We start from the raw sequence: 26,489 nt of genomic DNA, 5'->3' as shown, positions 1-26,489 counted from the left end.
AGAAACCCTAGACCCACAACAACTTGCATACCACCCCAACAGATCCACAGAGGATGCAATCTCGATTCCCACCTGGACAAAAGGAACACCTACATGAGAATGCTGTTCGTTGACTACAGCTCAGCATTCAACACCATAGTTCCCTCAAAGCTCATCACTAAGCTAAGGACCCTGGGACTAAACACCTCCCTCTGCAACTGGATCCTGGACTGCCCCCAGGTGGTAAAGGTAGGCAACAACATTTACATTTTAGTCATTTAGCAGACACTCTTATCCAGAGCGGCTTACAGTAGTGAATGCATACATTTCATACATTTTTTTTTTCCATACTGGTCCCCTGTGGGAATTGAACACACAACCCTGGCGTTGCAAACACCATGCTCTACCAACTGAGCCACACAACACATCTGTCATGCTGATCCTCAACACCTGGGCCCCTCAGAGGTGTGTGCTTAGTCCCCTTCTGTACCCCCTGTCCACCCACGACTGCATGGCCACGCACGACTCCACCACTATCATTAAGTTTGCCGACGACACAATGGTGGTAGGCTTGATCACCGACAACAAAGAGACAGACTATATGGAGGAGGTCAGAGACATGGCAGTGTGGTGCCAGGACAACAATCTCTCCCTCAATGTGAGCAAGACAAAAGAGCTGATAGTGGACTACAGCAAAATAAATGCAGAGCACACCCCCTTTCACATCGATGGGGCTAAAGTGGAGTGGGTCGAGAGCTTCAAGTTCCTTGGTGTCCACATCATTAACAAACTATATGGTCCAAAACACACCAAGACAGTCATGAAGAGGCCAGGACAATGCCTATTTCCCCTCAGGAGACTTAAAGATTTGGCATTAGTCCTCAGATCCTCAAAAAGTTCTACAGCTGCACGATGGAGAGCATCCTGACTGGTTGCATCACTGCTTGGTATGGCAATTGCTCGACATCCGACTGCAAGGCACTACAGAGGGTAGTGCGTATGGCCCAGTACATCACTGGGACCAAGCTTCCTGCCATCCAGAACCTCTATACCAGACGGTGTCAGAGGAAGGCCCTATAAATTGTCAAAGACTCCAGCCACCCTAGTCATAGACTGTTCTCTCTGCTACCACACGGCAAGCAGTACCGCAGTGCCAAGTCTAGGTCCAAAAGGCTCCTTAACAGCTTCTACCCCAAAGGCATATGACTGCTAAGCAGTTAATCAAATGGCTACCCGGACTATTTGCAGTGACACCCTTTTTTACGCTGCTGCTACTCGCTGTCTATTGTCTATGCATAGTCATTTCACCCCTACCTACTTTTTTTCCTTATTTTTATTTAAAAAATGTACACCTTTTTCTCCCTAAGTGGTAGTAGTTACAGTCTTGTCCCATCGCTGCAACTCCCATTCGGACTCAGGATGCAGGGATGGGACAAGGACATCCCGGCCGGTCAAACCCTCCCCTAATACCTTGACTACTCCACTCGCGTGCGCTCGCATTGCAAAATAAATTCAGAAATCCATATTATTCAATTATTGCACCCACACTGCTCGCACGCGTCAACGAGCGTCTGCGTTGCCAAGGGCCAAAATAGAAGTCAGTTCTATTTGCGATGCAGATTGCGCTGCAAGTCCTGCCTCTCCCATCTCCTCATTGGTTTATAGAAGCAGGTACCCACGTGCCATCTCCTCATTGGTTATCCCCATGTGGGTGACTGAAAGACGAGCGAGGTCGGTGGCGGTAATGCACCTAATTTATGAAAGTTGCCAATCGCAATATAAAGTCCAGAGAAGAAAAATCCTGGAAGGAGGAGAGATGACTAGAAACGATTCGGTTTATGTGTGGATTAATTGTCGGAGTAGAGGACCTTGTGCATTTCAGGTAAAATAACAACTCAATGTTTATATCCCAGGACAAATTAGCTAGCAACAGCAAGCTAGCTAAATAGGACAAATTAGCTAGCAAGTGCAAGCTAGCTAGCTAAATTGACATAAATGTTTAATGCTTTCGACCTGTCCCCAAATTAATGTAATTGGTTCAGAGTTTGTTTTGATATTTTAACCTGCATGTCGTGATCGCATTTGGTGTGGAGGGACAAAATAAATGTACGCACGAACGCAGCCAGTTTGGGTTCTGTGTAAACCAGACAATGCTAGACCAATTGTGAGCCTCCTCATGGGTCTCCCGGTCGCAGCAGGCTGCAACACAGCCCGGGATCAACCCCGGGTCTGTAGTGATGCACCTAGCACTGGGATGCAGTGTCTTAGACCGCTGCGCCACTCGGGAGGCCGTAATACTTACTTTTTTAAATATTCTGCATTGTTGCTTAAGGGCTTGTAAGCATTTCATGGTAAGGTCTAAATCTGTTCTATTAGGTGCATGAGACAAATAAGATTTGATTTGATGTCCACTAACTCCATATACAATAACGGGCTATGGGGAATATTCAGGTCACTGACCTGACCATGAGAACTGTCTCCCATCACAATCTTATTTGCAATCAATATGTATTGAGGGACTGCAGAGAAGCTGTGAGTGTCTGTGGGTGTACTGTACTGCATCGCCCAGCAGCTGGATGGGCGTCGATGCCTTTCTCAACCTGCTCTTCTCTGCCTGTTGTCTCTCCTCTCTAATGAAAACTAAGTGTCCCATTAGAAGAACCAATAACGTAAATGTGGAGACATTGCACCAAAAAATACAGTTACACTGTAGCATGGCTGTTTTAAATTGGCCTCTTAAGGCCGACAAAACATCCCGAAAGGATGTGACGGATTAGATTTTCATCGTAAGAGTAGAGGCTTCTATCATGGGGATGGAACTAGGTCTGCACAGGTCGCACACCATAACAATTTCACAGTTGAATCACATTTTCAAGAACACCCTAATCCTGTCTGTCTGCATGCAGTGATAATACATTTGATGTGTGTTGGTTTTTTCAAGCAGCCACAGCAGCATCAACAGTAGCAGCAGGTCTCAGGGATAGAGTGATAGAGGCCACCCCAGTGACCCACTGAGAGTTAACCCCACAAAGAAATGGGACTGGGGTGTGACTATGGGCACAGACTGACTGGATATTGGGCTGGTGGGCTGACATCCCTGCTGTCTGTCCATTAATCAGACCGTCAGACCAGTGCTGAAGCCCTGATGTCTGTTAATCCTCTGTAATCTGTCTAGGGAAGCATGGCTGCAGGATCTGGGGGGTGTTCGCTAGCTGTGTTTATATACAAACTTTGGGATTGTCACTTTAAAGCATGTCGTTAGACCTAGTATAAACCAGGCTTAAGGCTTGGGATAAGCTGTGGGCTGGGTTGGGATACCTTGTACAGAATCAGTCTGACAAAGGCATTCCTCTGCAGCAGCTGCTCCCAGACCCAGAGCTTCCAGACAGACTATGGAGCCACATTCAGCAAGGCCAAACATGTAGTGAAGTAACACAACAACACCGTGGTAACTATACTGTTTTAACAACAAACTGCTACAGATGTAGGATCTTAATTTGAGCCAGTTTGCTGCAGAATGAAAATAATCCAGCATCAACAGAAAATGTGAATGATTGTGTGAATTATAATTAATGGATATTTTTGTAGGGGTTGGTACATTCTTCGTAAGGGAAAATCAAGTCTGAAATGTAAAGAATTACAGACTTCAGAAGCCTTTTTAAACCACAAATGCACTACCAGTTTAACATCTCCTGTTAACCTGTAAATGTCCATTAATTATAATACAATTCACATTTACTGTTGCTGCATGATAGTTTTCTTTCTGTAGAAAAGTGACTCAAATTAACATCCTACATCTGTAGTTTTGAGGTTCATGACCTTAATGAGGCTGAATCTGGACTCACCCGAAGGCCTCACTGCTGGCTCTCTTGGTTCCTGCCTTTGGGCGACTTGGCCTCAGTTCCCCAGTCATGGTCCTATCTGAAACACATTACAACGACGGCTATAAAGTCATATCCATTTAGAGGTTCAGTAATGTCAGGTGTAAGGACAGGTGTGTCCTTGTAAAGCAACCCCCTGGGGAAATTGGAATGGAGTTGGACAGGTGAGCAGAATATCTTGCCAGATACAGTCTGACCTTTTAAAACCCCGGGCACGCACATGCACGCAGACAGACACACAAATACTGGTGTACGCACACACACACGCACATACACACACACTCACACACATACACACTCCCAGAAGGAAATATTAACGAGAGGACTCTGAGCCTAATTGCCCTCTATCTGCCAGAGTCAAATTAATTGCCTCTCACAGTTATGTTGCTTCACTCCTTCCAACATGTACCTGTCTGTCAATGCAGAGTTCCCTGACCAGACCTGCCCCATTATCTCTCTCTCTCTCTCTCTCTCTCTCTCTCTCTCTCTCTCTCTCAAATCCCTCATTCCCGGTGCTCACAGTGGGGTGACCCATTCATCCTTTTTCTCTCTCTCTCTCTACGCTCTCCTCCTGATCTCATTTGAGCCATGCTGTGTGTTGGAAAAGGTCCCACTTTTCTCACATCTTAAATGAAAAAAGCTCTACAGCACATTTCCGCTCAGATGTTGTCAAAGTAGCCATCCAAGCTCCAACGAGAGAGCAAGAGAGAGGGCTTACTTTCATGTGTTTCTTCTCTCAAGAGAGTGCTCTCTTCCACCCTTTTCTTTCCCTCTAAATCAAATACATTTTTGGGGGGGGGTCACATACACATACACATATTTAGCAGATGTTATGGGTCACATACACATATTTAGCAGATGTTATTGGTCACATACACATATTTAGCAGATGTTATGGGTCACATACACATATTTAGCAGATGTTATTGGTCACATACACATATTTAGCAGATGTTATGGGTCACATACACATATTTAGCAGATGTTATTGGTCACATACACATATTTAGCAGATGTTATTGGTCACATACACATATTTAGCAGATGTTATTGGTCACATACACATATTTAGCAGATGTTATTGGTCACATACACATATTTAGCAGATGTTATTGGTCACATACACATATTTAGCAGATGTTATGGGTCACATACACATATTTAGCAGATGTTATTGGTCACATACACATATTTAGCAGATGTTATTGGTCACATACACATATTTAGCAGATGTTATTGGTCACATACACATATTTAGCAGATGTTATGGGTCACATACACATATTTAGCAGATGTTATGGGTCACATACACATATTTAGCAGATGTTATTGGTCACATACACATATTTAGCAGATGTTATTGGTCACATACACATATTTAGCAGATGTTATTGGTCACATACACATATTTAGCAGATGTTATTGGTCACATACACATATTTAGCAGATGTTATTGGTCACATACACATATTTAGCAGATGTTATTGGTCACATACACATATTTAGCAGATGTTATTGGTCACATACACATATTTAGCAGATGTTATTGGTCACATACACATATTTAGCAGATGTTATGGGTCACATACACATATTTAGCAGATGTTATTGGTCACATACACATATTTAGCAGATGTTATTGGTCACATACACATATTTAGCAGATGTTATTGGTCACATACACATATTTAGCAGATGTTATTGGTCACATACACATATTTAGCAGATGCTATTGGTCACATACACATATTTAGCAGATGTTATTGGTCACATACACATATTTAGCAGATGTTATTGGTCACATACACATATTTAGCAGATGTTATTGGTCACATACACATATTTAGCAGATGTTATTGGTCACATACACATATTTAGCAGATGTTATTGGTCACATACACATATTTAGCAGATGTTATTGCGGGTGTAGCGAAATGCTTGTGTTCCTAGCTCCAACAGTGCAGCAATATCTAACAATTCACAACAATATACACAAATCTAAAAGTAAAATAATGGAATTAAGAAATATTAGGACGAGCAATGTCAGAGTGGCATTAACTAAAATACAGTAGAATATAATACAGTATATACAGGTGAAATGAGTAAAGCAGTATGTAAACATTATTCAAGTGACTAATGTTCCATTATTAAAATGGGGCGGCAGGTGGCCTAGTGGTTAGAGCATTGGACAAGTAACCAAAAGGTTGCAAGATCAAATCCCTGAGCTGACAAGGTAAAAATATGTTGTTCTACTCCTGAACAAGGCAGTTAACCCATTGTTCCTAGGCTGTCATTGAAAATAAGAATTTCTTTTTAACTGACTTGCCTAAATAAAAAAAATAAAAAAGTGGCTAGTGATTTCATGTCTATGTACATAGGACAGCAGCCTCTAAGGTGCAGGGGTGAGTAACTGGGTGGAAACTGGCTAGTTATGGCTATTTAACAGTCTGATGGCCTTGAGATAGAAGCTTTTTTTCAGTCTCTCGGTCCCAGCTTTGATGCATCTGTACTGACCTCGCCTTCTGGATGATAGCAGGGTGAACAGGCCGTGGCTCGGGTGGTTGATGTCCTTGATGATCTTTTTGGCCTTCCTGTGACATCGGGTGCTGTAGGTGTCCTGGAGGGCAAGCAGTGTGTCCCCGGTGATGCGTTGGGCAGACCGCACCACCCTCTGGAGAGCCCTGCGGTTGCAGGCGGTGCAGTTGCCATACCAGGTGGTGATACAGCCCGACAGGATGCTCTCAATTGTGCATCTGTAAAAGTTTCTGAGGGTCTTAGGGGACAAGCCGAATTTCTTCAGCCTCCTGAGGTTGAAGAGGAGCTGTTGCGCCTTCTTCACCACACGGTCTGTGCGGGTGGACCATTTCAGATCGTCAGTGATGTGTACGCCGTGATGTGTACGTATCTTAGAAGGTTAACTGTCATACACGTCTATGTTGCATGTATATAAAAGGTCTGTCAACACTATAGCGCTGCATACTCCCTCAACTTCACCCAAGGGCCTGACTGACAGGCACTCGCTCTACCTTCTCCCTGTTACTGTACCTGTCCATCCAGCATCACTTGTCTTAGTCCACACAAAGGGCGCAATTCAATCAAACACACATTGCAGTTTGTAGCTATAATTTGATAGTTTGACAATGCAGAACTTGGATTTGACTCCTCTCAACCCTTTCTACTTAGGACTCAACTTGACACTTGGACCTTATGACTTAAAACTTACTCGAGCCTCAAGTAAGCGTGACTTGGTGACTTGGTGACTTGGTGATCTCATCTCTGAATAACAGGTGAGATACACTACACAATATAGGCCTACACACTTTGAGAACCAGAGAAAAGCACTGCACAAACACAATCCATTGTCATTATCATCATCTTCATGTTTGACACCAACGAAGTCGCATCGGTGGCAATACTGTATGTTTCTGTGAAAGCGCCAGCCAGCCAGCAGCACACGAACCAATGTTGAACAGCCGTCGTACATCAGACTCCGGCAGCAGCAACAGCCCACCCTGACAGAAGTGACACCCCATGGCAGCATTGTTTATGAAAGAAAGGCACACTGCTGTTTGTAGTGCATTACCCTTTAAGTGCTGGGTTTATGAGCATCGTCACCTGCCGTCTGTTAGCTGCCTGGCTGGCAGCTTTTAATCGGCCAACAGTGGAGATCCATATCGCTGTCAGGTCACGGAAACACTCACAGCTTGCTTATGGGTAATTTTGCGTCAATGACTTGAATGATCAGGGCTATTCATTTTTTTATTACTTTGTATTGTTAGAGAAACACGTATAGCACAGTGAAAGAGAAAGAGAAAGAGTGAGTGTGGTGAGAGAATATACTTTATGCACTGTGGTTAGTGATTGTATGGGGACATTCATTTTCAGCGGTTGGAAGAAAATAACATCAGGTGTATGACCCTAGCAAGGCAAACGGATAAATAGTAGCCTGTTGGTTTATTATAATGTAATTAAACTATAATAGTGGACTGCATCATGTGATAATGCAGAAATCTGTGGAACCATTGGAAATCAATTGTATGTTGCAAGTGTAACAGAGTGCATTCTCTTCTGCCCCAAGCAGGCGATGGGATCCAACTAGCAACCTTCTGCACAACATCTAACATGTTGTGGTTTCACATCCACTACACAAGGGTCACACACCAACCATAAGGTCTATGACACACACACACACACACACACACACACACACACACACACACACACACACACACACACACACACACACACACACACACACACACACACACACACACACACACACACACATACACATACACATACACATACACATACACACACACACACACCACTTTCTGTCTCTCCCAGTGTGTGGGTGACAGAGGCTTTAGTTGCTCTGGCCCAAGCTGCAAAATCTAATTGATTCCTGCCTTCCTGGCAGATACTGATCTACATAGCCTCTTCAATCACCTCAGCTCACCACACACGCAAACTACCTCTAGATCACATCAACCCATATCATCAACATCCTCACATGCTTCTGTTGCTACTGCCTGTGTGCTATGAGGCATCCCTTCTATTGCACAGATAATCGAGCTTCCTTGAACAGATTTTGTCAGGTATCTGCGCACGGAATATGTTCCAGTAGTGCTCATCAAAAGGATAATACTTCTCACCTTAAGTTCAGGCACAATAAACATACAGTATTCACATTCAATCATCAATGTGCTTTCTTACTACCACACACACAAACAAGCGCGCGCTCACGCACACACAGAGAGAGAGAGAGAGAGAGAAGGAAGGAAGGAAGGAAGGAAGGAAGGAGAGTGAGAGAGGGTTCCTGTATAAAAAATGTACAGAGAGAGAGAGAGAGAGAGACAAAAAAGGCAAGCTGCCCTATACTCACGTCTTAGTCTGTGGTATTCACTCTTGAACAGGGTACCAGACTGAGGGAGACAGGGAGACAGGGAGACAGGGAGAGAGAGAGAGAGAGAGAGAGAGAGAGAGAGAGAGAGAGAGAGAGAGAGAGAAAAGAGAGAGAGACAACAAAGAAAGAGAGAGAGAGAGAGAGAAAAAAGAGAGAGAGACAACAAAGAAAGAGAGAGAGAGAGAGAGAGAGAGAGAGAGAGAGGGGGGAATGCCTTCAAACAAACAGAATCAGCGGAGACTCTCCTATTCTAATCTCTCCTTCCCAGTGTCTCTCTGCAACCCTAACAGAGCGGAAAGGAGACTGCTCACTCTGGAATCAATGACCACGCTCTAAGAACTGTACCAGCGGGATGTACCATGTCACTCCACAGCGGTGAGCTCGGGTTGGTGGGCTGACCCACTCTGTTACAGGCATGGGGGTGCTGTGTGGACTGGAGTGAATGCTACAGCTGTGTGGATGCTCCTACTGTACGTCACAGCCACACAGAGCTCTTAGAAATTGTCACTGTTTATTGAAGTAGCAAAGGTACAGAAGGACTGGAGGAATGCAGGCTGTACTGAGGTAGAAGTGGAGACAGGCAGAGAGAGAGAGGACAGATCCCTGAGCAGAGACACGCATCACAGAGGGAGGCTGTGGGAAAAACCTCATTTCCTGGTTCAGAGGCAGACGCAAACCCGAAAGTACTAGAGTTCAAGCACCACCTCACTCACTGCATTAAATGTACTGTAATATGAAACAAGAGAAGACATGTTGGCTACTGTGCTGTATAAGAAATAAGTGACTGGGGCAGCATTTAAGAAAGCAACTGATTCTAATCTGTATTGCCGTCTCCATCTCCTGATAAAGCAAAGTGAGAGCTCTCCATTGAGCATTCTTCAGGTTCATCCCTGACAATCATCTCCTGAGAGGGAAGAACTAAACAGCAGCTGCAAGCTAGATTGGGCCTAAAAAGGTGCCTCATCATCAACCTGTGAAAGACAAGTGCAGGACAGACAGGAGATTGTATTTGGTTGGATAGGAACGGCACAGTCTCAACTCTTCACTCGCAGATTGTCCCAGACTGTTCCTTTTTCTTTCTATCTCTCGCTCTTTCTCTCTCTATTTCTCTCTCTCACCGACTGCTTCCCCCCACTTCTCTCTCTCCATCTCTCTAAGCGGTGTCAGCAATACTCACTCGCTACTAAAACAGCCGTTGCTTCATCTTTCACGCAGTGGGGGGACAGAGGGAGTCACGCATGAGCGACATAAAAGCTCCATCACGTCAGAGATCCTCACGCCCTCCCTCCGCTCACCACTGTCAGTCACACACACACACGCACGCACACGCACACGCGCACACACACACACACACGCACACACACACACACACACACACACACACACACACACACACACACACACACACACACACAGACAGATGTAAGATCTTAATTTGATCCCTCTTGTTGCAGGAAATACAAACTTGTAGTGTATTCAAGGTTTAAAAGGGCTTCTAAAGTTTGTAATTTCCACTTTAAATCGTCAGACTTGATTTGCACCAACAAAAACATTTATCAACCACTACAAAAAGAAATGGGTTGATTATAAACCACATAATAATTCACATTTCCTGTTGCTGCAGGATTATTTTCCTGCTGTAGCAAACCGGCTCAAAAGAAGATCCTACATCGGTACACATACACACACACACACACACACACACACACACACACACACACACACACACACACACACACACACACACACACACACACCAAAGCCGGCTCTAAGGCTGGCAAAGTCGGGCATAAAATTTGTGCCCCGCCAGTTTTGTTTCCCCAGAAACATAACAAATGGGATATGAATTACAATCCCGGTTTTGCCAATGTAGCGTTTCGGGCTTGCCAGTAGTGCAGACCAGGACAGAGGCTATGCCGGGTGTGCGCTCATGATCTAAAGAGGGGGGAGGGAGGGGGGATGTAATAATGTACTATTTAGTAGTTCAAATCCCTAAACGCCTTTTGATTGGGCAGAATGTCATAAGGCACCGCCTTCATTACCTTGTTCAGGAAGCTCATCGGATCCCAGCCAGGACGGGTTCAAATGTACTTTTTTTTCTCACAGAGAGGGAAAAGCTGTTCACTTTTCCAGACAGATAATAATAGGCTAGATAGTAGATACTAGCTTCATTAAGTTTTGGTCACCACGAGCTGAATAATTATAGCTAGCTAATCAGCATGGATATCTGACAATGGTTGGGCACTGCCAAGAGCAAGAAAATGGAGGACCACCAAGTTGAGTGCAATGTTGAGCTCACCAAGCGGCCTGCTGGCCCGACCACCGAGGTTGAGGAGCCTAGCAGCAAATGTAATACCCGCCCATCCCCACGCTGCCTGCTGACCAACAAGATCGAGAAAAGCAAGGGCCAACAACAGCACTAGGATAACATCCAGTGACGATTTTAGCATGTAAATCTTGGTGGGGCAAAAACATAAGTGGAATGCATGCCTGCAAAGCCACTACACAACACAACAATAAACAATACATTAAATGCACTATAACGGTGACAAACAGTGCCCTCAAACTGTTAGGGCCTTCATAAAGCTGTCCCAAAAGCAGTCCCAACATCTTACCACTGCTACACCTGGCTATCAGCGGAGCCTTGTCTGGCAGAGAAACAGTTCATTCAACCTCATTTACTGCCTTTAAAAAAACATAGCTGATATGGCTGACTTGCTTAAACAAATGTGGTTTCTAATGACAATTGAGATGTACAAACTATGGCATAAGGGGATGACAAGCGGATAAGAGGCAATCTGTAATTTTGGTTAAGACATTAAATTAAGAGGGGTAAATAGACCAAATTATTAGGGTGAGGCACATGGGCTACTAACATCTTTCTACACAACATACATTTAGCATTACTTTCTTAGCTACAGTATACATATCTCCCTGGCATATTACATCACTTATGAAGCAGCATACAATACATATTTGGACTCACATTGTTCATGCTATGCTCACTTGAACAGGAAGGTGGCGCGGCGGTCCTCCAAGTTAACAGTTGTTTTGAGTGCATCATTGACAGCCTGGCAAATGTTGAATGTTTATCATTTTAAACTTGGAAAAGAGACCCTTAATTCCAGATTTGGGACCACACAGCCACACAGACCACACGCAGTCGTTGAATTTGTGATTTCCAACTTGTTGTGTAATGTTTATGTCCAATGGCCGATGAGCACAGATACATTTTATCTGTAATTTCTCTTCATTATGTCTCTTCATATGACAAGGATTAACAAGGATTTGCCAGTAGATTGTCGACTTGATTCATGATGATGACTGCTAAATAAGATTGTGAAAGTATGTTGTTGACATGATCAGTCCAATCATAGCTACTGTACATATAACATGATTTGACGTCATTTTATCTGTGGCCAATGACTATGAGCCTTCTTGGATGGGCACTTTTACGGCAGCAGCCGAACGGCTAAAATTTTCAAGGTCTCCTCTTACACTTGGCAGTGATGTAAAGTCCCCATGAGTGACAGAACACTGAGCCAATCACGGTGCAACGCTCCGTATTTTCTGCTGGCTTGCCCCACCACCACAGAAAGCCCTGAGCCAAGCTGGAACACCTTCATTTTGGAGTTGCCTTACTCAAGAAAACAAAAAAGAGACCATGTTCGTATGCGGCTTTATTAACTCAATTATATATTATTTTTCACAATGTTTGTAAACTGACACGTGAGGCGTATTGATGCCAAAATAACACGAAAAACATATATTATAACATGCTAAAAATGTGGGGCTCAAAACAAGTGTATGTTGTTCTCGGAATGGGCATTTAATCTTATTCACGGCAGATTCAAATTAGCAACTGCCATGTAGGACATTCCACATCAGCTATGACGGTAGAATATGCACTTAGTTTGACTTAGTTTGCTTTTCTGAAACTCTCCCATACTTAAAATATTGAAAACCTGGCGGCTTGGTTACGCTCATTGCGTATTGTCACAAATTTGTCAGAATTGTAGCCAATAGTTTGTAGCCAATGTCTGTAAGAATCTTTGATAAGCTAGTGGTGCTCATCCTCTCGAGCTGATATATGCGTGTTGGTAGGCCCAAATGATGTTTAGGCCTACTGCAGCTACAGCTGCATTTTGGATACAAATGTGATAGTGGGGCACATATCTTTCTTGTGTTATTATATCAAGCCATGGTTGTAGATGTGCCCGGCTACATTTCAGATACATTTTGCATATTTTAACAGTAGTAGGACCAATCTGCCTTGTGTTATTAGGGCTCTAAAGCAATGCTGGTTTAACATTTTAAATGCCCTCTCAGGCATTTCATCCTGGAGCCGGGCCTGACACACACACACACACACACACACACACACACACACACACACACACACACACACACACACACACACACACACACACACACACACACACACACACAAACACACACACAGTCCCTGCAGACCACACTACACATATTCATCAATCACTCTCCATGGCAGACAAGTAGCATAGTCATTTAAAACCTGTTAAGGTATAGGGGGCAGTATTTTCACGGCCGGATGAAAAGCGTACCCAAATTAAACTGCCAACTACTCGGGCCCAGAAATGAGAATATGCATATTATTAGTAGATTTGGATAGAATCTAAAACTGTTTGAATGATGTCTGTGCGTATAACAGAACTCATATGGCAGGCAAAAACCTGAGAAAAATCCAACCAGGAAGTGGGAAATCTGAGAATTGTAGTTCTTCTTTTGAATCCCTATCAAAACTACAGTGTCTGTGGGGTCACGTTGCACTTCCTAAGGCTTCCATTGGCTGTCAACAGCTTTTAGAAAGTTTTTTCCTCCTTCTCCTGTTACTGGGCAGAGAATAGTAGCTCAGTCAATGAGTGGACTGCCTGAGGACAAAGGGCTTGGTGATGCGTGAGCCCGCGAGCGTGCCGTTCCTTCTTTTTCTCCTGGAATGAATACGCTATTGTCCGGTTGGAATATTATCGCATTTTTACGTTAAAAATACCCTAAAGATTGATTGTAAACAACGTTTGACATGTTTCTACAAACGGTAATGGAACATTTTGACTTTTTGTCTCTCAAATTACGCTCGCGCATTATGCCTTTGGATAGGGATCTGAACGCACGAACAAAACGGAGGTATTTGGACATAAATATGGAGTATTTCGAACCAAAAGAAAATGTATTGTGGAAGTAGCAGTCCTGGGAGTGCATTCTGATGAAGATCAGCAAAGGTAAGAGAATATTTATAATACTAATTCTGAGTTTAGTTGACCCCAGAACTTGGCGGGTATCTGTATAGCTTGCTTTGATGGCGAGCTATGTACTCAGAATATTGAGAAATGTGCTTTCTCCGTAAAGCTATTTTAAAATCTGACACAGCGGTTGCATCAAGGAGTAGTGTATCAATCATTCTTTAAATAATTGTTATATATTTTGTCAACGTTTATGATGAGTATTTTTGTAAATTGATGTGCTCATTCACCGGCGGTTTTGGTGGGAATACATTTTCTGAACATCACGTGCCAATGTAAAATGCTGTTTTTGGATATAAATATGAACTTTATCGAACAAAACGTACATGTATTGTGTAACATGATGTCCTAGGAGTGTCATCTGGTGAAGATCGTCAAAGGTTAGTGCTTCATTTTAGCTGTATTTTTGGTTTTTGTGACATATCTCCTTGTTTGGAAAATGGCTGTGTGGTTATTTTTGTCTATGTACTCTCCTAACATAATATAATGTTTTGCTTTCGCTGTAAAGCCTTTTTGAAATCGGACAATGTGGTTACATTAAGGAGAAGTGTATCTTTAAAATGGTGTAAAATAGTCGTGTGTTTGAGAAATTGTAATTATTAGATTTTTGATGTTTTGTATTTCGCGCCCTGCTGTTCCATTGGATGTTGGCTAGCCTGTCCTCAATTAAGGTCCAATGCAGCTGTTTTTATCTCAATATTAAATCATTTCTGGGAAAAAGTTAAGTACCTTACTGTGATTGTTTTCAATTAAAATGGTCAAAAAGAAACAAGAATAGCTTCTTGGCAAAGACCAATTTCTAAAGCAATAATTTAGCTAAGACTGTCTGGAGTGGTCTGAGAGGTGAGGGGAAAACTGAAAACGAACGGTTATTGGCAGAAAGGTTTAGAACTCTATTAACTGATGTCACCAGGCAGGCCAAAACTCCATCCCACCAAAACAGGCTGGCATTTCAGTCACTCTTTTCAACCAGCTCATACACTAAAATGATATGATTATAATTTTTACAATTTAACAGTATTATTCCAACCTCATAGTGTGAAAACACTGTATATACAGTACCAGTCAAAAATGTGTATACACCTAATCATTCAAGGGTTTTTCTTTCTTTCTTTTCTCTTTTTTCTACAATATAGAACAATAGTGAAGACATCAAAACTATGAAATAACACATACGGAATCATGTAGTAACCAAAAAAAGTGTTAAACCAATATATTTGAGATTTGAGATTTTTCAAAGTAGCCATCTTTTGCCTTGATGACAGCTTTGCACATGCTTGGCATTCTCTCAACCAACTTCACCTGGAATGCTTTCCCAACAGCCTTGAAGGAGTTCCCACATATGCTGAGCACTTCTTAGCTGCTTTTCCTTCTCTCTGCGGTCCAACTCATCCCAAACCATCTCAATTGGGTTGAGTTCGGGTGATTGTGGAGGCCAGGTCATCTGATGCAGCACTCCATCACTCTCCTTATTGGTCAAATAGCCCTTACACAAATCTACTCCCACTAAGTGCAAACCAGATGGGATGGCGTATCACTGCAGAATGCTGTGGTAGCCATGCTGGTTAAGTGTGCCTTGAAATCTAACTAAACCACTGACAATTTCACCAGCAAAGCACCCCCACACAATCACACCTCTTCCTCCCTGCTTCATGGTGGGAACCACACATGGGGAGATCATCCGTTCACCTACTCTGCGTCTCACAAAGACACGTCGGTTGGAACCAAAAATCTCATATTTGGACTAGACAGACCAAAGAACAGATTTCCACCGGTCTAATGTCCATGTTTCTTTGCAGCAATTTGATCATTGAGGCCTGATTCACGCAGTCTCCTCTGAACAGTTGATGTTGAGATGTGTCTGTTACTTGAACTCTGTGAAGCATTTATTTGGGCTGCAATTTGAGGTGCAGTTAACTCTAATGAACGCATTCTCTGCAGCAGAGGTAACTCCAGGTCGTCCTTTCCTGTGGCGGTCCTCATGAGAGCCAGTTTCATCATAGCTCTTGATGGTTTTTGCGACTGCACTTGAAGAAACTTTCAAAATTCTTGAAATGTTCCATATTGACTGACCTTCATGTCTTAAAGTAGTGATGGACTGTCGTTTCTCTTTGCTTATTTGAGCTGTTCATGCCATAATATGGAGTTCTGTATACCACCCTTTGTCACAACACAACTGATTGGCTCAAGCGCATTAAGAAGGAAAGAAATTCCACAAATTAACTTTTAACAAGGCACACATGTTAATTTAAATGCATTCCAGGTGACTACCTCATGAAGCTGGTTAAGCGAATGCCAAGAGTGTGCAAAGCCTTCATCCAGGCAAAGGGTGGCTACTTTGAAGAATCTCAAATATAAAATATGTTTTGATTTGTTTAACACTTTTTTGGTTACTCCATGATTCCATATGTGTTATTTCATAGTTTTGAAATGTGGAAAATATTAAAAATAAAGAAAAACCCTGGAATGAGTAGGTGTCCAAACTTTTGACTGGTACTGAATAAAACACAGTTAAACCCCATTTTATTCTGCACTGGGCCTTTAAAGCATGACAGTCTCTCAATGTAAGTGCATCTAATAGCATAAGAGCAGTGAGAAACGTGTGATTACTCTACTGTTGAATGTAAATGAAATGTATTAGAAATTGTATTGATTTAATTATAGAAAGCTTACTTGAAGACTGTACAATGATATGAGGACATTTATCAGTAACTGCTTCATTCTCATATGTTTATCCTTAGAAAACAGTTCAGTTACATACAGTACACACTGTACATCTCAACGTTTTAAGAAATAGACACCTACACATTAGACACACACACAGAGAGAGAGAGTTCTCAAGTTCGATAAAAGCAGCCATCGCACGACTGCACTCTGTCGAGCTAATGAGAGAGACCATCAGCGAACTCCATTTTAATTAGAAAATCCATTAAATGATTACATTTTAATTAAACTCGTCCTATCTAATAAGGATATGATGATCTTGAGTGGATTGTGCTCTCTTCGGTTAATTTATTTATCTACGAAGTTTACCCCCGTCAGTAACCCCTTATCATTACTACACTTACAATGAATTCCAATGAGGATATGCCGCTATAGTATCAACTGATGATTTGATTTGATTTGATTTGAACTCAAAAGCATAGCATCTCCGGACTAAAACGAGGTTGAAAGACAGTTCCATTGAAGGCAAACAAGTGAGTTCAATATAGTGGAGATCACCTTGTTCTTGCTTTTTTTGTGTGTCTGATGGTTAAAACATTGTCTGCAACCTGTACAACCATGTTGTATCACTCTAATGATTCACAGTTTCAGAAGGAAAGACCGTCTTCCACCAATCAGCACCTATGAGAAACAACACCAACCTACTTCATTTTACAGTAAAACACCCACAAATCCACCACAGCACTGTATAGAAAACAACATGCAAGACATCCTCATCATGGCTCCTGAATAAAGAGAACCACAAACAACGGTTTGTGGCTGCAGGCAGGCAGCGGTGTTGAGGATCAGTGAACTCCAGGAGGGTTCTGTCAACCCCTTCCCTAATTAATACAGCCTCCAGACAGAGCTGAGCGGCTCACCACTAATGGCTTGTCAGAGGCAGCAGGCCAGGGAGCCAGTTAACACCAGCAGCCTCACGGTGGGTGATGATAGTCCACTGGGATGGAGAGAGAGGGCTTATTCAGCTCTATGGTCCTGGAGGGAACAGTTAGCTAATACACCTGAGCTGCTCTTAATGTATCTAGCTATCTCGATATTCTCTCAGTCTTGTGCCTATGCAGTGTGTGTGCGCGTGTGTGTGCGTGCGTGCGTGTGGGTGCATATGAAGGCCTGATAAAGGTATTCTGTGCGTAATTGGTAGTGGCTTCCTCCGCTCGCCTCAACTGAAAGTCATTAAGAGACAGCGGTTTTCATAAGAGGATTGTAATTGTCATCCCTTCCTCCAATCGCCACCGGCTGAGTAATTGCATTCTAGTTTGCCATACAATGCAGCAACTGAGCTCAATTCCGCAGGAAAATATTGCTTGCGTTAGCCTGACAGTTAATCCCAATGTCATTGTCCCTGTTAGGCTGTTTCCTATCATGTCCTTTCTAAATCCCCCATTTTATGCAAGCTTACAGGTTCTCCATGCCCTGGAGAGGAGCAAATGCACACACACACACACACACACACACACACACACACACACACACACACACACACACACACACACACACACACACACACACACACACACACACACACACACACACACACACACACACACACACACACATGCGTACTGGCCCTGCAGACTGCACTACACAGATTAATTCTCCACATCACTCATTTAACTCCCCTTTTCTGGGGCTCAAGAGCAGTAGCCTAAGGAATGACAAATGTAATATGGATTTAGATCTGGAGCTGTTGTCTCACTGTAAAATCCAAATATCATAGCAACTATTTGCAATAAGTCTCTGAATCATATCATGACACTGTCCTCTAATTACAAAATACCAGACTAGTTCTCTGCGACTACTTCAAATCTTCCTAAAGCAGAGGCAAGATGGGAGAATTCAGAGCCCTGGATCCACTGGACATGGCACCAAACAAAAAGGCGTCACCTTGTGGATATCTAGCACAACTAAAAACACAGGGGAGACTTTGCGCGTGAAAGGTGATCTCGCTGGAAAGAGTGAGCGCATCGTCATTCTGCGTGTCACGAGCAGCAGTCCGGCCTAGGTCTACTATACTGTACACATTAAAACTATATTTTTTTTATGCACAAGATGATCAAAAGATATATTAGCCCATTGAAACCTACCAATTGAGAAACATTGCCTTATAATTTAGCCTTCTATTTTGGTACAATAGTATCCGAAATCAAAGCCACGGTTTTGCTTCTATGCAGATGTGCGACCCACTACTCTGCTAGTGGTGGATTCAGCTCCTCGTCTTGGCTTTAAAATACCAAACTGGGCGGGGAGAAATGTGGCATCTGCTCTCTAAAAAAAGTAGAGGAGACATGTTTTCTGTGTTTACTGTTCAGATCGCTGTCATGTTTGAATGAGTCTTACTTTTGTGATTGAAAGAGCATTTATTTATATTTGTAGGCTATTATATTTAAACAACTAAAAACTGTAGGCTTTATAAAGGTAACTTATTTTAATTGGTTTATTTTGTTATTGACCAAGAATCCAGGTGAAAGTGTGAAGAGGATTTTTTTCCCCCCACGATGATGAATCAGTTCAGTGTTGTTATGGTGATGTTGGGTTTGCATCATCTCTACATTGCCCGTGGCCAGGTGAGTACAACGTGTTCTAGCCAACAACTATTGCTCTGGTTTTGTTTCTCTTGACTGATTACTTTTTAATGGAATATTGCTTCGATTTTAAAATTGCCATTTTTTTTTCATGTTGCATGAAAATGCTTGCTGCTTTTAAAAAAACAAACAATTGTAATACAAAGACATGCACAACTATTGCCCTACTGATACTAAATCCATATAGTGCATTTTTAAATAAGTGATGTTGTATTACCAAAAGGCATTCTGACACCTAGGAGCTGCACATTGTGCCAATGAAAAAAGACTGACCTCTGGGATCAGGTTTGCGCGTTCCTTTTCTCTTATATCAATGCATAGTGCTGCAATTCTAGTCTAACAGTGTAATTGTGTTTGGAAAAGCTATGGAAGTTGAGACAGAGCCACTAGAAAGTGTTCCTGACACATTTGGAGAACTTGGGAGACCGTTTGTGTTTGGTCACGAATTCCTGGCGCACTACATTTTCCACACAGGTGGGACTTCAGTAATCGGAGCAAAACATTTCACAAGGAGCTCTGACACTGAAAACCTCACCTCAGGACTTAACGCCTTTTACTCCTGTTTGAGTAAATAGTACGTATACTTTTTAAAATGTTGTTTGTGTGCAGTGAGCAGCCACACACTGGTGATACCTCAGTGGGTGTTTTCCACTGAATGGAGCCAAACATGACTGTCTATAGTTTGCACTTGAAATGAAGCACATTTGACATACAGTACCCATTTTCCCCGAGAATGTGCAAGGAAATATAGTAATATGTCTCCTACCACTGATCTGTAATGAATCATTTACTAACCTGGGTAGGTAGGTATGTCTTCTCATGTTGATTTGAATCATTGGATCCCACTACAGTGTTACTCTACAGTAAACTCATTTCATCTTTCATTCACTCACCCAAAACATTTAGGGCCAATTTCCCCCCACAACTGAAATCTTAAAATTGTGGCTGTCTACTGAATGATCTGGATCTTGCTGTGCCCCCCACAGGACTGCCTGTCGAGGCAGGAGCTGCAGAGCTCTCTGCGCCAGGTGGAGAAGTTGCTGTCAGCCCAGGAGGCCTCCTACCAGCAGAGCCTTCTCTCCCTGAGGAAGAGACTGAGCGCCCTAAAGAACAGCAGTACCGTCAAACACCCGACCAAGGCGCACAACGGTGAGAGAGAGAGAGAGAGATACAGTGACTGCTTAGTTTGTCATTAGCACATGAACGTTTTTTCTCTTGTACAATATATACTGTATATGCTGTATAGTATTGCACTAGCACTTTGATAGTTACTGGACTTACCATTGCCAATGTCTTGTCTCATGCTTGTCCGTCTGAAAGTGTCATGATTGTCATACTGTTTGTACTGTGTCTCTCTCTCTCTCTCTCTCTCCCTGTCCAGCCACCTGTCCTAAGCCTGAGACCCTGGCTTACGGCAGGAGACTGGGGAGGGTGTTTGGTGTGGGGCACGAGGTGCACTTTGTGTGTAAGGCAGGTTATGAGCTGCTGGGGCCCCAGACCAGAGTGTGTCTGGCGTCTCTGAAGTGGAGTGGCCAGCAGCCCACATGCAGGGGTGAGTCAGAGCCCTGAGCCCCCGCCCACTCCTGTCTGTGTCTCTGCTCCCTCCGTGCCTAGAACGATACCATTGTGTTATTCTACTATGATATGGTACGTTATTTATTACTGTAGGTAATATTCAACACCACTGGATTACTATCTCTTTGTATGAATGGGGAGCCCCTTGTTTTATACTGTACTGTGACATGTGTAGACTTTGTCTCATTGCTCTTACTTACTCTGCTTAGTGGTGTAATATTTATGGTCCTTTTTCTTCCCCAGTCTTAAACACTGGGAGCAACATCCCGGCCGCCCTACCCACGCCGTCCTACTTCTCCTCCTCCCCCTCCCCCTCCACTTCCTCCATCTCCCCATCCTCTGCCCCCCTCTCGGCCTTCGTTCGTCCATCCCGCTGCACGCAGTTCCAGGGCTCCTCCCATTGCATCTGTGACGCAGGCTTCACCATAAGCGGCCGCGACAGCGACATCTGCACAGGTCAGTACGGCCGAACCTTACCGTGGGCTCCTTTAATTCATGTGTTTCACTTTTAAGAATCAATCGGTTCTTAGAACCAGACAATCTTAGAGCTGTATGTAAGTCATGGGATTTTATATAGGAGTACAGTCAGTGTACAGTTGTGATTTTGGAAGTGGACCCAATACATCAGAGCTTAAAAAATATGTAGCCTGGAGTTTTTTCTATATATACTGAACAAAAATATAAGCAACAATTTCAAAGAGTTTACTGAGTTACAGTTCATATAAAGAAATCAGTCAATTGAAATAAATTCATTAGGCCCTAATCTATGGATTTCACATGACTGGAAATACAGATATGCATCTGTTGATTACAGATACCTTAATTAAAAGGTAGGGGCTTGGATCCAAAAAACAGTCAGTGTCTGGTGTGACTACCATTTGTCTCATGCAGCGCGACACATCTCCTTCACATAGAGTTGATCAGGCTGTTTATTGTGGCCTGTGCAACGTTGTCCCACTCCTCTTCAATGGCTGTGTGAAGTTGCTAGATATGGGCGGGAACTGGAACACGCTGTCGTACACGTCAATCCAGAGCATCCCATGCCCAATGGGTGTCTGGTGAGTATGCAGGCCATGGAAGAACTGTGACATTTTCAGTTTCCAGGAATTGTGTACAGATCCTTGCGACATGGGGCTGTGCATTCAAATTGCTATCGATAAAATGCAATTGTTTTTGTTTTCCATGGCTTATGCCTGCCCATACCATAACCCCACCGCCACCATGGGACTCTCTGTTCACAACGTTGACATCGGCAAACTGCTCGCCCACACAACGCCATACACGTGGTCTGTGGTTGTGGGGCCGGTTGTACATCATGCCAAATTCTCTAAAACCACGTTGAAGGCGGCTTTTGGTAGAGAAATTAACATTACATTCTCTGACAACAGCTCTGGTGGACATTCCTGCAGTCAGCATGCCAATTGCATGCTCCCTCGAAACTTGAAATATCTGTGGCATCTGTGTTGTGTGACAAAACTGCACAAATGAGAGTGGCCTTTTATTGTCCCCGGCACAAGGTGCACCTGTGTAATGATCATGCTGTTTAATCAGCTTCGTGATATGCCACACCTGTCAGGTGGATGGCTTATCTTGGCAAAGAAGAAATGCTCACTAACAGTGACGTAAACTAATTTGTGCACAACATTTGAGAGAAATAAAAAAAATTGTGCGCATGGAACATTTCGGAGATCTTTTATTTCAGCTCATGAAACCAACACTTTACATGCTGTGTTTATATTTTTGTTCACTGTATATCAGTGATATATTGAGGAACTGTGTTTCAGACATGGATGAGTGTCAGCTGTTTCCGCTGGCACAGCCTGGGCGCCTGTGTATGCACACCTGTATCAACACCCCCGGCAGCTACCACTGTGTGTGCCCTCGTGGCTACAACCTGGCCAGAGACAACCGCAGCTGCAAAGGTCAGGACCACAGACCAGACCATTCCACCAATAAGAGCTACCACAGTACCCTGGCCTTAGCCAGTGGTTGTTACAGGGAGATTGTATTTTGATAACACCTCTGATATTTAGGTCTACTAGTGTCCATGGACTTTGTTGCTTTGTAATTACAATGGGAACTAATGGTAGCTCTGTATTATATGATAAAGTCTTTCCAGTCAAACTGAAGCTTTGGAGATGTGACGTGGGCTCAGTGGGGACCAGACTTGGTTACTTGTGTTTCTTTTCTGCACCCTCCACCTCTGGATAGATATTGATGAGTGTGAGAGCAGACTTCACAACTGCACCCTGGACCAGGAGTGTGTGAATACATACGGGGGGTTCCAGTGTGTGCAAGTGGAGTGTCCTCGCATCACAAACGCCACGTACATCAAGACCTCTCCTATGTGAGTAACTGCTGTAACAAAAACACCACTTCTATCCGATCTGGTGTCACGATGCTTCCTGTTTTAACCAAATCATGTTATGGTTTTGCACTGAGACTGAAAGCTACACTGATTCGATGGAGGAGATTCCCTACACTCTCAATCATTTTAAAACAAACATACAATTTAGATGTTTCTGTGGCGAGCGAAAAACATTTTCATTTCATTGTCACCACAGTGCAGCTCCACCCATCATTTGGCTCACATAACCTCATTCACCTAAATTACCCCTTGCACTAGACAATTCTTTTTTTATTGCTCATACAAATAACTACTACAATTAAGACAGATATACAATAGAAAACAACATTATTCCAGTGGTTTGAGGAGGTGAGTTTGGATTTATTTCTCAGTTATATTAACTGGGTGAAACAAGAAGAACCATCCTCTTACCCTATCCCTGACCCTCCTCTTCCTCTGTCCCTGTCCCAGGCGGTGTGAGAGGAACCCGTGTGTGGTGGGGGACAAGGCCTGCTCCCAGGCTCCCAACTCCGTATCCTTCCACTTCATGCCCGTGGTCTCCAACATGTCCGCACCAAGGGTGCTCTTCCGGGTGTCTGCGGCCCGTGTGCTGGGTGACACACTGCGCTTCGGCCTGCTGGGGAGTCGCGGCCGCAGCCACTTTAGCATGCAGCGCTCTGGCAGGCAGACGGGCACCCTGCTCCTGGTGAGCCCTGTGCAGGGCCCAGCCACACTGGAGGCAGAGGTAGAGATGAGCGAGCTGGAGAGACAAGCCCTGCTGGGACGCTACCTCACCAAGGTCACCCTTTTCGTCTCCCCCTACGGTTTCTAGAGTGATGGAAAGGGAGAACGGAGGAGGAGGGAGGAGGGGGTGATGAGAGAGCACTGTCAGGTGTGGAACTGGAGGAGCGAATCGAACCACTGGGAGAGCATTGTTGATAATGGCGAAGGGGAGGCCTCTGTGTAGATGGGTGTGGGTTTTTCCTGTCCTTTACAGGAAGTCCTGAACCAGCCATACTGTTAATGTGGATGTGTTTTCTCCCTTTGTCTGTCGGTAGAGGGATCATAGTAATGTAAGTAGTGGTTTATAAACAATCCTCAGGCTTTAGGCTGCTCTCTTATCACCTTGGAGAATTTGAGGTATTTGTATGAATAAACCAGACTGGTTCGGTGTGTTTAATTTCAGTGGGGAATACAATGTGTTTCTTTGGGCTATGGAATCTGTAGCTGTAATATCAAAGGTAGACCGCAACATTAGCTGTAATGCATATACATGAGAAATGTATTAAGAATTTCAGTATTTTAGTGGTATACGTTTATATTTATTGTTTCGTACATGTTTGGTTTTGTGTAAGGTATTTGTGATTGCAGGTCCTCTTCAAACTATATGTACTGTACTTTTTTTCTTAATTTCTCAGTTACCATTTTGGTTTATTGGATATTCTCTGAATAGTTCATAGAATAAAAATCAATCCATTTACCAATAGAGCATATAATGCTTCACTGTGCATGTAATCAAACATCATATTGTATGCCAGAGCGACATGGATGAGACCCTTGTCCCACTCACAAGGCTATTGGGGCTGTGTCTTGGCCAGCTGATCGATGAGCGTTCAATTAAATCGTTCCACCATCTCATCACACTGCAGATGATAGGGGCTGGTCCTGGTTTTCTTAACTCCCAGCAACTGGCAAATGTCTCCATCCACCATCCAAAGAACACTCAAACTACAATATCTAAAAAGTCTTATGCAGTGCACCTGATCCTTCCACCCATGTATGCAGAGGAAGGCAGAGTGGGGTGGTTTTGAACTAGGCTGGAGAAAATGTAACACTCCAGTGTCAGACAGCAAACACAGGATCGGTCCCAGTCTCTGGCCTCCACACTGTCATCTTATCCATCCATCTGACCATGACTGGATGCAGCTGGAAATGACTCCAACATGCGTGTACATGCGCGCACACACACACACACACACACACACACATCCAGAATGTCACAGGTCAGTACTTCAGATGGTCACGAGGCTAGTCTACATGGGGAATAGGACATAATTTATGTCGGTGTACTCTGCATAAGGCCCTTTTTATCTAACTCTGACTACTGGGGCAGGTTGAGGTTGAACACATGAAGGGTTAACCAAATGCAAGCAGACTAGAGCACAAAGCAAAGCAGCATGTTCCCTACAGACATGTAATTCACTAATCAGATTTCTACATTTTAGTAATTCAGCTGACGCTCTTATTCGAAGCAGCAATGTTTTGGTTTCTGGCCCAATAATCCTAACTAGTAGTCCCCCTAGCCGCCTCATGGCCTGAGACCCCCTCTGGCATATGGTATGTTTGATTATTCATCTTGAATGTAGTTAGCTACCTTGAATGGCCAAGTCTAGTATAGCCAGGCCCACAGAGTAGGCTGGCATGCAGATGGGGGGGAAAAAATGCAGGCATTCTCAATTAGTCTACTGAAGCGGTGATCACTGGGTGTGCTTCAGAATTGTTTATCAAACCTGGCTACTCGTGGCCATAGACTAGAGGATTTGTGTGCTAAGGGGCTGGAATGAACACAGATCCTTCCTTGTTTGGAACCTAATCTGAGTGGGAATGTAGGTTAGTGTAGGGGTTCTTCTGGGAGACTGGCCCCAGCCCTATAGCCCCCCTCCTGTCCGTCCTGTGCCTACAAAACAGTGGACAACATTATAAAAACCGGCAGACTTTATTAACAAATTGTCCAACTTCATCGGTATAGGACAGAACTCAAAACCAGGGAAATGCACTGTTATTCTGTTACATGGCATAATCAGAGATGAAAGCAAAGGACCTCCATACATTTATACACAAGAACATAATTACAAAACATTTTTTTTCATCATAATCTTAATCATATGTTATAGTCATTGTTATAGTAATTTAATTTTGACTGGATGAAAGCTTTTGACAGACAAAAATAAAACAGTAAGTATTGATAGATTGAACGACTCAGAATTCAATGCTGTCTTGGTAGCATAGGAGCGCTGGTAAAAAAGAAAACGGAAAAATTGCAACGAGTTCTCCCAAACTAGGTGTCTTTGTTGGAGTGTTTCCCTTTCCCAAGTCTGGGGTGTGACAGCTTTGAGGGGTGCATGTACACACACCTCTGCTCAGTTTGAAGGGGAGTTAGGAGTAGGCTAGGGGCTTCTAGTATATATATATATATATATATATATATATATATAT

At 43.4% G+C, this 26,489-nt stretch overlaps 2 protein-coding genes across 3 annotated transcripts in view; one reads left to right on the top strand and one right to left on the bottom strand.

Annotated features, from left to right (window-relative positions):
• The window catches only part of LOC115196997 (RNA-binding Raly-like protein), a 57,241-nt gene extending 48,426 nt beyond the window's left edge, over positions 1–8,815 (bottom strand). The window contains exons 1-2 of the mRNA XM_029758100.1: positions 8,746–8,815; positions 3,825–3,900 (exon numbers count right to left, since the gene is read on the bottom strand). Coding sequence (XP_029613960.1) covers positions 3,825–3,892 — 68 coding nt within the window. The 5' untranslated portion in view covers positions 3,893–3,900; positions 8,746–8,815. The remainder of the gene's footprint in view (positions 1–3,824; positions 3,901–8,745) is intronic.
• A 10,137-nt stretch (positions 8,816–18,952) lies between these two features.
• On the top strand, positions 18,953–24,759 carry LOC115196996 (fibulin-7). 2 transcript variants are annotated; one of them, XM_029758099.1, is made up of 8 exons: positions 18,953–19,043; positions 19,224–19,333; positions 20,338–20,500; positions 20,733–20,903; positions 21,170–21,382; positions 22,711–22,848; positions 23,138–23,273; positions 23,745–24,759. In XM_029758099.1, exons 2-8 carry the CDS (start codon positions 19,265–19,267, stop codon positions 24,103–24,105), a joined length of 1,251 nt encoding a protein of 416 aa, XP_029613959.1. In that variant the 5' UTR covers positions 18,953–19,043; positions 19,224–19,264; the 3' UTR covers positions 24,106–24,759. The 2 variants fall into 2 exon arrangements, with proteins under 2 accessions (XP_029613959.1, XP_029613958.1); XM_029758098.1 differs by having other exon boundaries at positions 19,035–19,333.
• The last annotated feature ends 1,730 nt before the right edge of the window (positions 24,760–26,489 follow it).

The sequence above is a fragment of the Salmo trutta genome, chromosome 7 (genome assembly GCF_901001165.1).
Source record: "Salmo trutta chromosome 7, fSalTru1.1, whole genome shotgun sequence".
Lineage (NCBI taxonomy): Eukaryota > Metazoa > Chordata > Actinopteri > Salmoniformes > Salmonidae > Salmo > Salmo trutta.
The sequence above is the reverse complement of the archived record's forward strand: the minus strand, read 5'-3'. Positions and strand labels throughout refer to the sequence as shown.

Bases quoted from the DNA above. Each gene is read 5' to 3' on its own strand.
- LOC115196996 (XM_029758099.1), top strand. From the start codon at position 19,265: ATGATGAATCAGTTCAGTGTTGTTATGGTGATGTTGGGTTTGCATCAT. The intron at 21,383-22,710 runs GTCAGTACGGCC...ACTGTGTTTCAG, and splicing joins CGACAGCGACATCTGCACAG to ACATGGATGAGTGTCAGCTG. The intron at 23,274-23,744 runs GTGAGTAACTGC...TCCCTGTCCCAG, and splicing joins TACATCAAGACCTCTCCTAT to GCGGTGTGAGAGGAACCCGT.